Here is a 14,595-nt window from a genome sequence, read left to right as displayed (position 1 = left end):
AAACCCTAGATAGGCTGAAAGAGAAATGAGTCCCATGGTTCTGCCCATGATTTCTGAGAGCATCCCCTCCCTACATTCCTGGGACCAAGGATATCCACAGAACAGTTTTTAATGAGTGTCAGACTGGTTTTCTTTCATTTTGTCTTATTCATTCATTCACTCATTCATTTAAAAATGAGCACTGAGTATCTCCTATGTGCCAGGTAGCACCTGGGTCAGGTATCTTCCTAGGAGCTAAGTTATAAACAGTGGAGTGCTCCAGCCCACTCCTATCCACTAGAGGAAAACAAATCCCTTTGGCATCTTGAAATCAGCCATTGTGGGAGGATTTACACATGTAAATCAGCAAATGCTACAAATTAGAGTTTTCTTCTTGGAGGGCCAGTTGCTCGGCAATTTCCCTGCACACCACTGGGTGCAGCAGTGGATAAGTTTGACAAAGTTACCACTCCCATGGACCTGAGTGGTGTGATTATAGGCCAGCTCTTGCGCTGGCTCTGTCGCTTGCTAGCTATTGAGCCCAAGCCTCCCATTTCTTTGCCTTGGTTTCTGAGGTCCAATGGCATCCAGCAGCATCTGGTACATGATGTTTTCCAAATGACCTCTGAATATCTTCAGTTCTCTGCCTCTAAATATTTCAAAGGGAAATTGTTAAAGCAACACTTGTTCGTTTCTATGATAAAAATTGTAGTCATAGTCGAGCCCTTGTGTAGCATTTACTGTTGAGCTACCAGGTAATTTTCTAAGTACGTTACATATATTAATGCATTTAATCCTCAAAATAATCCCGTGAGATAGGTACTATTATTAATCCCACTTTATGAATCCCATGCCTCTGATGAGGAAACAGAGGCACAGAGTGGTTAAGTAACTTACCTAAGGTCACACAGCCAGTAAATAGCAGTCTTTCAGTCTCCGAGAGTCCATGCTCTTAAGTACCCCTAGACAGACCCTTGCCCAATCCGATGAATCTAGAAAAGTGTTAAAGATTGCAGTTGATTAGAAGATCAAGAGTGTTCAAGACTGAAGACTCTCAGAGTGGACTCCTATGTAGTAGGTAACCAAACACTTTCTTTTTCAAAGCATAAGCATTCTCTTGAATAATACTGCCAGGAAAAGTAATTTTGGAAGGCAGCTGGGAAAACATACATCTATGGTCCACGGGGAAGAGAAAATACGTGACTGTATTAGATCATGGAGCTCTCACTGTGCCACTGTTAAAAGTTTCATGTATCAGGACCCTCCCCAAGAGCGTTATCTATAATCACATTTTAGCTTCCAAAACATATGTTGGTGAAATCTAGAGATATCCATCTGTCTGATGACTTGTAATGCCTCAGGCCTTTCAGTGCAAAGCTTCAGCACTTTCTAAAGCTGGTCACTTCTGTCTGTCCTCAGAGCAATTAGCCAGGGGCATGTGACTTTCCGTCATGTCAAATTCATTCTGGTAATGCACTTTGCTAAAGAGCCTTTGAATTCTCCAGATTCAGGAGTATGATGTGAATTTGCTCAGCTCATGATTTCTGAATGACTTCATCCAACCCAAGGTGCCAACACGCCTGGATAAGACTTTAAAATCTTCATCTCCATCCAAGGCTTCTCTACTGAGTTACAGAGCCTTTCTAAGCCTTCCAAAGTCCTAGAGAACACTGGGTTATTGGCCATTAGTCACCGAGTAACCATGTGGAAGGGAAGCTGGGTGTGAGGTAGGCAAATATAATTGCAAGGCGATGGCTGAAACAACAAAGGAAGTGGGCCTCAGAGAGCGCCTCTATCTCCGTGCACAGAAACGAAGGGTCCTGGTCTCTGGGTCCTGGCTCAGATTGTCAAGATGCACCTAAGTCAGCAGTCACAGCTGCCTGCTGGATGTGAGAATGCAGCTGGATTCCAGCTCCCAGCTCTGAGGGAGGATTCTGGTATCATTTATACCACTAGAGCCAGAGGTCCCATTGGACCACTGACCTCAGCCCCAAGGACACGGTGAGAGCAGACCTGGCATGTGGCTCCGGCGGGTACCTCGGAAAATTCCCCTGGATTTTCCAGTCCTACCCCATTGACGCTTGGCTTCATATTTCTACCTGTTCAATGGGCACCTCTAATCAAGAGTCTGTTGCCACCTCACACGCAGCCTGGCCAAAGCAGAGCCTGCACCCTTGTCACTTCCATCCCATGCTGGTAAGAGGCACACTTGCTCCATCCTTGGAGGTTGAGTCCTTTGTGGGTGAGACTGTGGAGCAAGACAAGTGGTCACCTGAAGGGATTCCCTCTTCCTTCATCATCCTCTCGTCAGTGTCAGCAGCACGTGTCTGCTCTTGGAGCCACGCCCTCACGTACTCTGTCCCTCCACACCAAGCCAGGCCTCTGATGAGCACGAGGCAGCTCTCCTTGCCCCAGTTCCCCTTTAGCTGGAGCTCACCTGCCCACTGAGCAGTGCAGACCTGTTCTGAAAACACACTCTCCTGAGATTTGTCCCAGTGAATCTTCCCCCTTGTCTTTGGAAGGTTACTCTTTTCCCCCTTGGGATTTCAAGGTCTGCTGTCTGCCTGGCTGGCTCACCTGGGTACCAGGCATCCACACCAGAGCCTTAGTCACTGCGGCTGGCCCTGTACTTGTAAGTGTGGGGCACTGCTCATGAGCAGAGGGCACTGCCTGGCTCTGAGTCCAGACTCCATCCAGCAATGGCTGCAGGACCGTGAGTGATGTACCTGTCTTTTAAAGCCTGTTTGCCCCTCTGTGAAGTGGGCATGACCGTTGCCTCCACCTCGCATACCTCAGGGCTGGTATGTGAGGACTGACTGAGTTGGTGAAGGTTAGTTGACATTTCCTGAGTTCTGTCTCGGAAGGACCACTTCTCAACCCCCATCCTCTGTCGCCTCCCAAAGTCACTTCTGCATTGTGTCCTTCATACCACAGTTTAACACCTCTGTCTTGGAAAGGTGTCTCGTTTGTTCAGTTTGATTCTTTAATTTAACGTGCATACCAGGGAACTCTACTTTTTCTTTCTATAATATGTTTAAATATAAATAAACATATAAACGTAAACAGCAGACCTTTGGAACTCAAAATTAAGTCAAGTTCATTTCCAAGGCATGTTGATTCTTACAGGACATATAAGGACCACAACAGAGTTTTCTTTCCTGAGTTGGGACCTACAGGTATCCATTGAGGGCCCTCCATCAAATAGAGCTTCACTGAATGCACAGCATCCCTCACCCCAGTGGCCATAGTCACATGTGTACGGATATCGGGAGGCGAGAGTTTGTTTTAGCAGGTACTCCTCTGTTGAATAAAAAATGAGCACTTATCTCAAAGGGGGAAGAGGAAGTCTGCCCTTGATAATATGGATAATATGTAATTCTCTCTTGGGTAAATAGATTCCTGATCATGCAACTCAGTAGAACTGCAATCACATTTTTAAACTCTAAGGTGACGTTAGCATAAACATCCCATGTCCTAGTTATTGATCTGTTGCTGCGGTAATGGTATTACCCAATTGAACTTCTGACATTGGAGAACTTGCAGTGGCTGCAATTGCATTTTTCTTTTATTCCTGCAATTTAATTCAACTCGCACGTCCAACTGTGATCTCTGTGAAAAAGTGTTGTTTTGCAGAAGTCTGCATAGAATGTTAAATCTCTCTCTCTCCTAGTAGGAAAGTTCATTCTTGGCTTGAATCTCAGAAACACACCTACAAAATGAAATACTCAAGAAACTTCCAGTTAGGAGCTCGAAGTGAGGTGTGTTCCCAAGAGTTACACAACTTCTGCCTTTTGGGGGTCGACTTTTCTGGTGCTAGTTTTATCCAGTAAATCATTCCCCATAGATATATGTCCCATAATCATCACCCTAAAACTGGGGGTAAGTGGGGCTTAAATGAGAAGTGGGAGGTCCAGCCTGGAGGCTGTCGTCTGCTGTAGCAGTGTCTCTTCACTGGCAGAACAGAAGGATAGGGGATGGGAGACATGGTGTTTCAGACTTTGAAACTTGCATACTCACTTTGTTACGCCTGGAGTCCAGAAGATTCCATCACTGCATCAGAAAACTGGTCTGTGTGATAATCCTTTCCCAGTTCTTCTGAGGGGGTGTCATGCTGTGTGGGAATTTAATCTGGCTCAGTGGCCCTCAGTGAGAACTTGAGTGCAAGTCTAGAATTGGTGAGTCCCTCGTGGACAGTGAAATAGTAATTACTGGATCACTAGCACCTACTCGAATGGCTAAAGTAAAAAATACAGGCAACACCAAGTGCCATCATGTATGCAGAGCAATTAAAACTCTCGGATATTGCTGGAGGGAGGGAAGAATGGTGTAGACGCTTTGGACAAATAGTATGGCAGTTTCTTTTGAAGTTAAACGTACTTTTCATGCAACCCAGCAACCCCATTGCTGGATGTTTACCCTGGAGTAATGACACATCACACACAAACCTGCAATGAATATTTATAGCAACTTGATTCATAACCACCAAAAACTTAAAACGACCCAAATGTTCTTCAGCAGGTGAATGTATAAGCAAAGTGTGGCATGTGACACACCATGGAATACTCCTTACAATCGAAAGGAGCAAACTGTTGATACATGCAGCAATTTGGATGAAATGTGAGGGAATTATGCTGAGAGAAAAAAGCTGATCCCACAAGGTTACATACTGTATGATGCCTTCCATATGACATTCTCTAAGAGAGAAAACCATAGTGACAGAACACAGATCAGGTTGCCCCATGGTCAGGTTGGAGGGAGGACATGACCTCAGAGGAAAGCATGAGGGCATGTGATGGGACTGTCCTGTGTCCTGGGCCCAGAAACCTGTACTTGTGTTCAGATGCATACAACGATCCCCCTAAAAAGTCACTTTTACTGCATGTCTTTTAAGAAAATTAAATTAAAAAGTGAAATAAAAATCTCCTTGGTGTCTCTGGAAGGCATAGTGAGAGGTGTGAATAAATCTGTAATCCTAGGGCTGGGGGTGCACGGTGCGTGCGTGAACCTGTGGGCTGGGGGGTTAGGGGGTGTTGCCTGTGTTGGAGAACATAGCTCAGGAGCATGCTTAGAAAGGTTTAAATATTTATTTATGTAAATAAATAAATAAGAATTTATTATAACATCTCTTCATTCTTTGGCCAGTGAGCAGTTTGATGATTACTATTATTAGAGGTGGGGGGGGCAAGAGAATATGTCATGGTGGATCCCAGTGCAATCTCAGAAGACCTCACAAGGTTGGGCAGTGGTATGGAGGAAGATGTGGCCAAAGATAGTGTCCAGGAGGCCTCACCGAGGGCTTGGTTGGGTTTTGAAGAAGGAGGGGTCCGCCTTGTGTATGTATGAGGGGAGAGGGAATTCCATGCTGAGGGATCCAGCATCAATTGAAACCTGAGCTCCCCTCACCTGCTTGGGACGTTACAGGTGGGGAACCTGGGAGGAAGACTGAAAGCAAGTCACGTGGGATAGTTTGCAGCTAGAGCATAAGCCTTGGCACTCTTAGCAGTGGCAGGATGTCCAAAGGACATCAGTGCCTTCCCTTGGGGGCTTGCAACCTAACAACACGTATTGCTAAAGAACTTCTTTGATCAGAAAGATCCGAGAGGAAGGTACTGTGAAAGAATAAATCTAGCCCTGCTTCTGGCTCATGTTGACACACATATCCTGAGCCCCACCCAATCCTACACCCACAGCGGGCTGGGTCCTCTTTTTCCGTACCAGAGGCAGCAGACTCCAGGCTGCCATGATTGCTGAGAGCTACCGGAGATCACAGGTCACTGCCCCACACCATCTGGCCACTTCCACTTAGCCCTGGGAGTAGGAGTTTCCAAAATCTTGGTTTATTTTACGTATTTCATTTTATTTTGAAACAGATTGTCATTTATTTGTCTTTTACAACAAGGTATCTGGGCACAGGCGAGGGCCAGTGCTAGTGCATGCGGCACTTTTATGTAGATCATAGAAGAGCGCCCCTTCTGAATAGACGGATTGCAGAAGAGCTCCGCGGCACTGTTGGAACAGCCCTGCACCCTCTTGGGAAAGCTGAGCATGGAGTGAATTTCAACCCTCAGTTACCTAAACCTCGGGGCCTTGGTTTCCTGAGACCAAGAGGCTCCAGTATCTTGAGCACGTGGACCCTGGTTTCCATTCTTTTTGCCACAAGTCTCAAAATTAATTCCATTTATTTTTCACTGGGAAGAGACAAGACACCTTGCCCAAGAAGGTCTGAGCGCACAGATGTATCATCACCTCCCTGGATCAAGGAGCCCTTTTCTGTGGGATTTCAATCTGTCTTCTACTCAACACTTGCTAAACCTCGTCCAAGTCTTTTCCTGAGGTTTGCTTCTCCTTATACCAGCTGCATGAGAAATGGCAACAAAAGCAGTGGCTTCAGGGAGAGCTGGGGAGGGGCAGGTGGGTGCACTGGGATTCGGGCAGAAGCAACCTGATTCGATAAAGCTGACTGCTCCACACTCAGAGCTCTGTTTGCTCAGTCGTAAAGATGAGGATAAGCGTGGGCTCTGTCTGTGCCCTGGATTCAGTTCAGAGGGCAAGACTGTCTTGCAGCCCATTATTCACATGGAGGCAGCCGTGCCTGGGCCTCGGTTGCTGCCTGCAGTAGCCTCCTTCTCATGGCTGGAACCAAGCGCCCTTCTTAGCAGGATATAAATGCCAGCATCCCCATCCCATGTTTCCTAAAAGCTAATAGGTATATGGCCCAGCAATGCAGCTAGGTCTGTTGCAGCCCAGGGTCCAGCTACGCCATGGGGGGCAGGGCTGCAGGGGTTGGAGGGGTGTGTGTGTGTGTGTGTGTGTCTTGGGGGGTGGGAGTTGTGCCATATGAGAGAGTCCTAGAGCCTCTTTATTCCAGTGTTGTTCCTCACCAAATAGGGGGAGAGGACGGCTCTCCTCCCATGCTGACATAAAATGCAGTGACTTATTATATGCACCCACCCCAGTCCTCTCCCACTAAGGCAGCCCATTCCCTGTTCCCTTCTCTTCTGTCACCATCCTGACTAATCTATCAGTCTGCTCAGCTGTCAGACAAAGTACCATAGATTGGGTGGCTTAAACAAATATTTCTCACAGTTCTGGAGACTAGAAGTCTGAGATCAAGTTGTCTGCAGGGCTAGTGTCTTCTGAGGCCTCTTGCCTTGGCTGATAAATGGCCATCTTCTCCCTGTATCTTTACATGATCTTCTCTCTATATGTATATGAGTCCTAATGTCCTCTCCTTATAAGGACACAAGTCATCTCGGATTAGGGCCCACTCTAATGACCTCATTTTACCTGAATTACCTCTTTAAAAACCCTGATTCCAGATATAGTCACATTCTGGGGTATTGCAGGTAAGGGCTTCAACATATGAGTTTTGCAGGGACACAATTCAGCCCATAACAACTAATTTCCTGGAATCTCTTCCTTATGTGTCAGAAGATATCCAGGACTACTTAGTTCACATAGTTGTTGGTAACTCATGAAGATCTCAGAAGGTACACAAATGGATAGTTGAGCTGACACTCTAGAGAAAAATGATGACACCAGAACATTTATTCATTCAGCAGGCACGTGTTTAGCATCTTCTGTGGGGTAGGCCCAGTGGTGCCAGACTCATTCCATACATCATCTCATTTAAGTCTTCATTTACATCAGCAGGGTAGGTCCTTGAGTGCCCGTGATGGAACTGGCCCAAGGTCCCACAGCTGGCATTTGACCCAGTTCCTCCTGCACCCACGCTCTGCACGCAGCCACCGGGTGACGGCCTCTCTCCTCACCTCCTTGCCGTGAACACTTTCACTGAACTGGGAGAATTTCCTTTTATTCTCACCTTCCTTGGGTGCAGTGACACGTGTCTACATCTGAACCTCCATCCCCTCTTGCTCATAGAATCCCATTCCAGACTAGGGAGTGGATTCTTCATGACTAGGAGGAAATGTATGAAAAGTGAGATTAAAGGCACATAAAACAAAGGGGTTTAGAACCTACGAGACTCCAAGCAGTTGACACAAATACCAGGCCTTTGTTGGAGGAGTAGAAAGAGAAATGGACCAGGAGTCTCTTCAGGCTGGGTGAAAGGGAAAAGAAAGTAAAACCAAACAGTCCTGGGAAAGAGGAAATGGCACTATTGCTTCTCACATGTTTAGAAAGTTCTGGAGCCTCTTCTAAAGGACCCTACCAGAACTTCCAGCTGTTGGTCCCCAGCCCCCTCCTGTTTCCGGGAACACAGCAACAGCAGACCTAAGTGTAAAGCTCATGTCTGAGGCCTGGAAGCCGTCCACAGTTTCCTTTGTGTTTTCCAGTGCAATCGAGAGCTGCTGCAGGCGTGTTTGTGAACAGCCAGTTCAAGAGTATTAAATTCTGGGCTTCCCTGGTGGCACAGTGGTTGAGAGTCCGCCTGCCGATGCAGGGGACACGGGTTCGTGCCCCGGTCCGGGAAGATCCCACATGCCGCAGAGCGGCTGGGCCCATGAGCCATGGCCGTGGAGCATGTGCGTCCGGAGCCTGTGCTCCACAACGGGAGAGGCCACAACAGTGAGAGGCCCGCGTACCACACACACACACACAAAAAGTATTAAATTTTGTCTTCTTGAGTGCTGATGCCCCATGTACTTCCTGAACCACCAGGAACAGGACGGGGGCTTGAAGAGAGGGTCATTTGAGGGCCAGAAGCTGTCAGGGAACTAACAGAAGTATGTCTTGACTCACCTTCGGAGACCCATTCACTGTACTCCAGTTCTTGAATTGCCGTACACATTAGGAGTGATTCCTTATCTTAAATCCAAACAGGTTTGTGTTGGCAAGATGGCAGACATCACCTGACATACAGGTAGGGCTCTGCAGCAGGTCCCTCACCCTGCCTCTGCCTCGTTGCAATTGCCCACTTTAACCTTTACATTCTGCTCCTGGCTCCCAGTTTTACTACCAGTTCTACAGTCTTACCTGGTCTCACTGATACGCCATTAATTTTCTCTAAGCTACTTCTTAATGCGCCTAAACCTTCCACTAAAGCGTCAGTGCAAAGAAAGGTAGCTGGGTGAAAACTGGTGAGGAGTCTACGTTTTGCCCATTTCAGTGGCTGTTAGGAATTTATTTCTAGTTAAACAAGCTGGGAAATGTAATTAAGCACATGGTTGATGGGGATAACCAAGGGTGCATGCCAGAAAAACAATACGTTCTTTAAAGGTGCCAAGGGCTAATATTATGCATCTCCTGTTGGAAACTGTATACACTTCACAATTCAGCGCCTCCTGCGTGCTGCCTCATATCTTCAATCAAATTATAATATTCCAGAAATATGCATAAGGGAAATGATTCTACACATGTTATGGTGGGTTGTTGCTTGTAGCAGTAATTGAAGTACCTTTCCACTTATGAAAGTACTAATTTTATTTGTTTTTATTGCTTTTCTAGATGCAATTATTTATTTAGTGTGCTTTTGGCTTTATTAAATTATGTTTACTATAGGAACATCATAAAAATGTATGAAAACAACACATCAGCCAAGCCGGCCTGGTGACCTATATTGAGAAAGCTAGTGTTATTTTTCATATCCAAACGTAATGGAATAACTTAAGAATAAACAGAATCTATGCTAGAAAACAATGCAATTTCAAAGTAATGTAATAAAACACCTGGACAATATGATTTCATAAATCTTGGTTCTAAAATTTACATGAGTTGGGTTTTGTGTGCTTATTTGAGGACACATGGCATTTCTAAATGGAATCATTATAATGTGAAATGTAATTAAACTGAAAGGCAAGATGTAAATGGTATTTTTGTTGGCTGGTAAGATATGGACGACTAAGAAACAACATAAAGATTTTTGGTATCAAAAGACAAGCAGAAGGCTCTGATCCCTAAATTGTCCTTAACGTTGAAATTTAAAAAGGGCCAGACAATTTTGAAGGTCGCTCAGCGGTCGCCCCTGACCAGTCAATACTGGCCGTAAGGAGTTCTTTACATTCTCTCTTTGTCTCTTGCTCCCTGTCCTCTAGTGTGATGCTTCATCTCAAAAGAAAAGAGGCTTTTTGCTTTTGGCATACTTTTTAAGAAACTTAAATTGAATGTGTACGATTTATTTGTCCTGAATTCTGGTGAGTTAACCAAGGTATAACCCCAAAAATAAAAATAAAACAATGACAACACAGCCAAAGCAGCCAAAAAACAAAAGCAGGGCTGCTTAAATGAAAGTGATGTGTCTTTTACGACTATAAATTAGTGACCAGCTTTTATTTTTCTAATTGTGAATTAAAATTAATTAATGTGCTGTTTAAATAATGTACCATCTAGAAAATTTGAAAGGTGCCAACCAATGTCTACAAAAAAGGTTGAGTCTCTCTCCAGCCACCCCATTTACTTCCCCAGAGGGAACCTTGGAGACCAGGTTCTTGACTTCCAGGCAAGTTCCAAGGGTTTTCTGAGTATATAACATATATACATGTATATATACTCCTATACAGTACACAAATGATAGGAAAACATACAGTATACATATACAGCTCCATCCATCATTCTTTTTAAAGACTGTACCGGATACTCCATTATGAATGCATCAGGCTCCTATTGATGTCCACTGAAGTGCTTGCAGTTTTTTGCTTGTACCAATAAACACTTCCACCAACAATATACAAGAGGACCTGTTTCTTTCTGTTTCTTTTGGAAAACTTTTAGTTTCTTTGTCAACTTGAAAGACAAAAACTGATGTCTAAGTGATTTTAAATCTCTCTTGTCTTATTTTGAGAGAGGTTAAGTCACACTTAATATGTGTAAGAGCCTTTGTGTTTCTCTTCCTGTGCACTCTCTGGTCCTGTCTCTTGTTCTTTGCTTAATTTTCTAATGGACTGTTGGCCATTATCTTTGTTAAACTGTAAGGCCCTTTCATATGAGTTGCAAATATTTTGCTCATGTTTTCAATTGTCCTTTGACTTTATTTAGAGAATATTCTGCAATATACAGCATGAAAATTTACATATCTTTTTTCTGTTGCTCCTGGATTTTGTGTTAGACTTTGAAACACCTTCCATATGCTGAGATTATTTTTTTGAAAATTTCCCCACACATTCTTCTAACACTTTTATGAGTTCATTTTCCATATTAAAATTTTAATTCATCTGGAATTTACCTAATGTAAAGAATGACATAAAGGATATGATTTGTTTTTCAAATGGCTACCCGAGTATCCCAACACCGTTATTTGAAAAATAATATTTGGGTTAATTTCTGGATGTTTTCATCAGTCCCACTGAGGTCTATTCATTTGTTGATACCACAGTGTTTTAATTATAGCAGCTTTATTTTTAATATGACTGGAGTTGGATCATCAATTATTCTTTATTTTAATAATGTTTCTTAATCATGGTAAGAAAAAAAATCTATGGCTACATTATCAAGAATTATTTTTAACAAAAATTTTAAAATTTTTATTAAATGCCTTTACAGCATCTATAGAGATAACCATATGGTTTTTCTCTCTGTTACTACTGTGAATTATATTAATAGATTTTTCTAATATTGAACCATCTTTGCATTCCTGGAAAAAAGTCAACTTGAACATGATTATCTATCTTTAGTGTGCCTTTTCATAGTCTCTGAGTAAATCTGATTTATGCTAATTTATACTAATACATGAAATTGTTCTAAAATATGTGAAGTTTTTACTTTTCTGTAATGCTCTGGATCAGTTTAATTATATTGGAATTGTCTGTTCCTTAAAGGAATCTCTCTTAGAAATTCTCTTATCAAACTGCCTGTGCCTGGTGCTTTTGACAATATTTTCTTGCCTGCCTTCTGGCCTTCCTTCCTCTGTTCCTTTCTTTTCATTCTTTATTTTTGATGGTAGTTAGTACATTGACATTTTCTGGAGCTAATGTTCATAATTTATATTTTTCTGGACTAGTACTCATTTTATCCTGTATTTCAAGGTTTTTGCAATATGTTGAGCAAAGTTGAAGTTTTAAAACGTCTTTCATTTTATTATACCTCCTTTCTCATTTCCTATTTGATTCATTTTTGCTTTTTCCCTTTTTATCTTGATTAATTTTTTTGTTTGTCTCATTGGTGTTTTTCAAGCACAAGCTTTTGGATATTTTTGTTTATTCTACTGTTTTCTATTTTCTGACTTATACAGTCTAGTGTTAATTTTTTTCATTCTTCCTTCTGCTTTTCTTTATTTTGTTCTTTTTTTTTTACTAACTTCAGTTGGATGCTTGATCCATTTAATTCATGTTGTTTAATATAGATATTTAAGGTTGTGATTTTTCTCTGAGTACTACATTCTTTAGGTTCTGGCATGTAATATCTTCATCATTATTTTCAAGATATGCTGAAATTTCAGTTTTATACAGGTTAAGTCACTGAAAATTTCTAGATGGTAGCATTCTAGTTTTGTTGTCAAGTTTTGGACTTTTTGTTTCTGTCTCTACCTCTAGTTTATCCTTTTGATGAGAGACTGTAGTTACATTATTTTTACTTTTCAGAATTAAAGTTTACTTTGTGGCCTCATGTTTAATAATTTTTTTTGTTAGTATTCTGTGACAACTTAAAAATAAATCATAGTGTTTTTTGCAAGACATAGTGTTCTGTATAAGATAACAAGATCTATCTTATGTTATTTAGGTTTTACATACCCTTTTAAATTTTTCGTCCATTTGTTTCCCTTTGAATCCCCAAAATGCTATGAAAATACATGCCTGATGAATGTATGTGTGATGTTGAACTCCCAGCAGTCAGCTCAAATTGTGTTGTGTTTTGTCTTATAGCCAAAGATTGCCGAAGAGAATTTGACCTATGCTGAGCTGGAGCTGATCAAGCCCCACCAGGTTGCCAAAGGCATTCCCACCAGCACCGTCTATGCCCAGATCCTCTTTGAGGAGAACAAACTGTAACTCTGCATTGTATTTAATATCTGCCACCCCAGTTATTTATGAAACCTTGGATACAAAGTCCTTATTTTTGTATTTTCACTAGTGCCTTCTGTGTGGTGGGAGCCCCATTCCAATGGCATCCCAGGTGCCTTCAGAGAGGTACAAGGCTCCTCTCTGCAAAAGAGCAGGGGCTGCAGCCCTTGGACAAATCTCCCAGAACAAGATTTTCTGGGTCTGAGTCCTGAGCGGTGAGGACTCTTGATTCTGAGACCATCCAAGGAGATTTTCTGCTGAGCCAAACCCCTTCATGTTTCTTCTTGTTTCTCTGGGTTTTATAATTTTTAATCTGAATTTTGATCTTCTACCTTTCCTGTATCTGTGATATCAAGCTCATAATATATAGCTAGAGGAAATGCCATTATAGGCCCAAGTGTGAGATGGTAGATATGTACTAATTGGTTTTCAAAGGATCAGATAACATTGCCAGGGCACCCAGAGCAGTGCAAAGTGCTTATTGCAAGCGGTCACTCAAGATAGCATCTCTTGTTTTAAATAGATGCACTGACCCTGGTGATTCAAGGGCAGAGAGACAGACTGTGAGGCAGTCTGACATCTAAGCTGACAGTGAACTATCTGGATACCCCAGTGCCCGTTTCTCTACCCACTATCACCCACGGCCACCGGACAAGTAGAACATCTTTCATTCTGAAGGGCTTCCACCCCTTTGGCACGGGGGCTTATCCTGGTATAGAGACTTATATTCTTCAAGAAGTTCTCACTCACCCTTTTCCAAAGGAGCCGGGGGGTTTGCCATCAATTGACAGAATGGAAGAAGGGGACCTCTTAGAAGTGTGCCGGGGTTACCAACTCTAATTGAATGTCCACTCATGTGAGAGCGTAGTCTTTTGCCTGGTTCCCCAATGGTAGGAGAGTAGGAAGTATTAGCAGGGCTGGAAAAACGTGTCCTGAACACCCTTCTGTTATAAAGTGCCTTGCCTGACTCAACTTTGCATGTGAATTCTAATTGGCTTGGCTGGGAGGCAGTGATGCATATGGCAAATAGATCCATGGGGAAGTGGCTCTGTGGGCCTATATGACATCCGGGATCTCACTGAAGATGGATCCGTTTTGGTACAGAGTCATCCTATCAGCTGTGTTGTTAAGGACACACTTCTTGATGTGTGAGTGTGGTCTGGGTTGATTTTTAGTGCACACTACAGAAGTTTGGCTTTGTAATGGACCGTGTATATATGGTAAATTATATATTTTAAACACAACCTTGAGTGTGAGTTGTGCCCCTCTGTACAGCCATGTGAACTTGGTTTAGTTTCTTATCCCCTAATTGTCTCAGACTCTATGTTTATACAAAGGTGAGTTAACCTCTCATAGAATTCTTGTAATAGGATAATGACTATTGGAAGATTCTGGACACTATAAATAGCTACACAAGTACACTATGTTAACATACATGCTAAAACCAGTCCATATTTTCAAAAAATGAAAATGTCTTTACTATTTAAGGCTCTCATTGCAATAACTTTAAAAAGTAAATATTTGTCCATAAAACTTAGCTCTACAGTAACTTTCCCAAAGACCCATGATAGCTTACTGGAAAGGGACCAATCGGGAGCAGGTAATGATTTTCCAGAAGCAAAAATAACCTGACTTTACAAAGAGGAAGTCATTCTCTGTAGCCTGTACCTGCGTCTCATTCCCTCCCTCGCTGCCCGATTTCCAAGGTAGTGAATAAACT

The 14,595-nt window shown here is 42.7% G+C and overlaps 1 protein-coding gene across 1 annotated transcript in view; it reads left to right on the top strand.

Annotated features, from left to right (window-relative positions):
• The window catches only part of VSTM4 (V-set and transmembrane domain containing 4), a 90,319-nt gene extending 76,200 nt beyond the window's left edge, over positions 1-14,119 (top strand). Inside the window, exon 8 of the mRNA XM_082601169.1 lies at positions 12,738-14,119. Within this exon, the coding sequence (XP_082457295.1) occupies positions 12,738-12,863 (126 nt within the window). The 3' untranslated portion in view covers positions 12,864-14,119. The remainder of the gene's footprint in view (positions 1-12,737) is intronic.
• Positions 14,120-14,595: the final 476 nt, after the last annotated feature.

The sequence above is a fragment of the Mesoplodon mirus genome, assembly GCF_964341445.2.
Source record: "Mesoplodon mirus genome assembly, chromosome: 2".
In the NCBI taxonomy this organism is placed as follows: domain Eukaryota; kingdom Metazoa; phylum Chordata; class Mammalia; order Artiodactyla; family Ziphiidae; genus Mesoplodon; species Mesoplodon mirus.
This window is presented reverse-complemented; position numbering and strand designations above follow the sequence as displayed.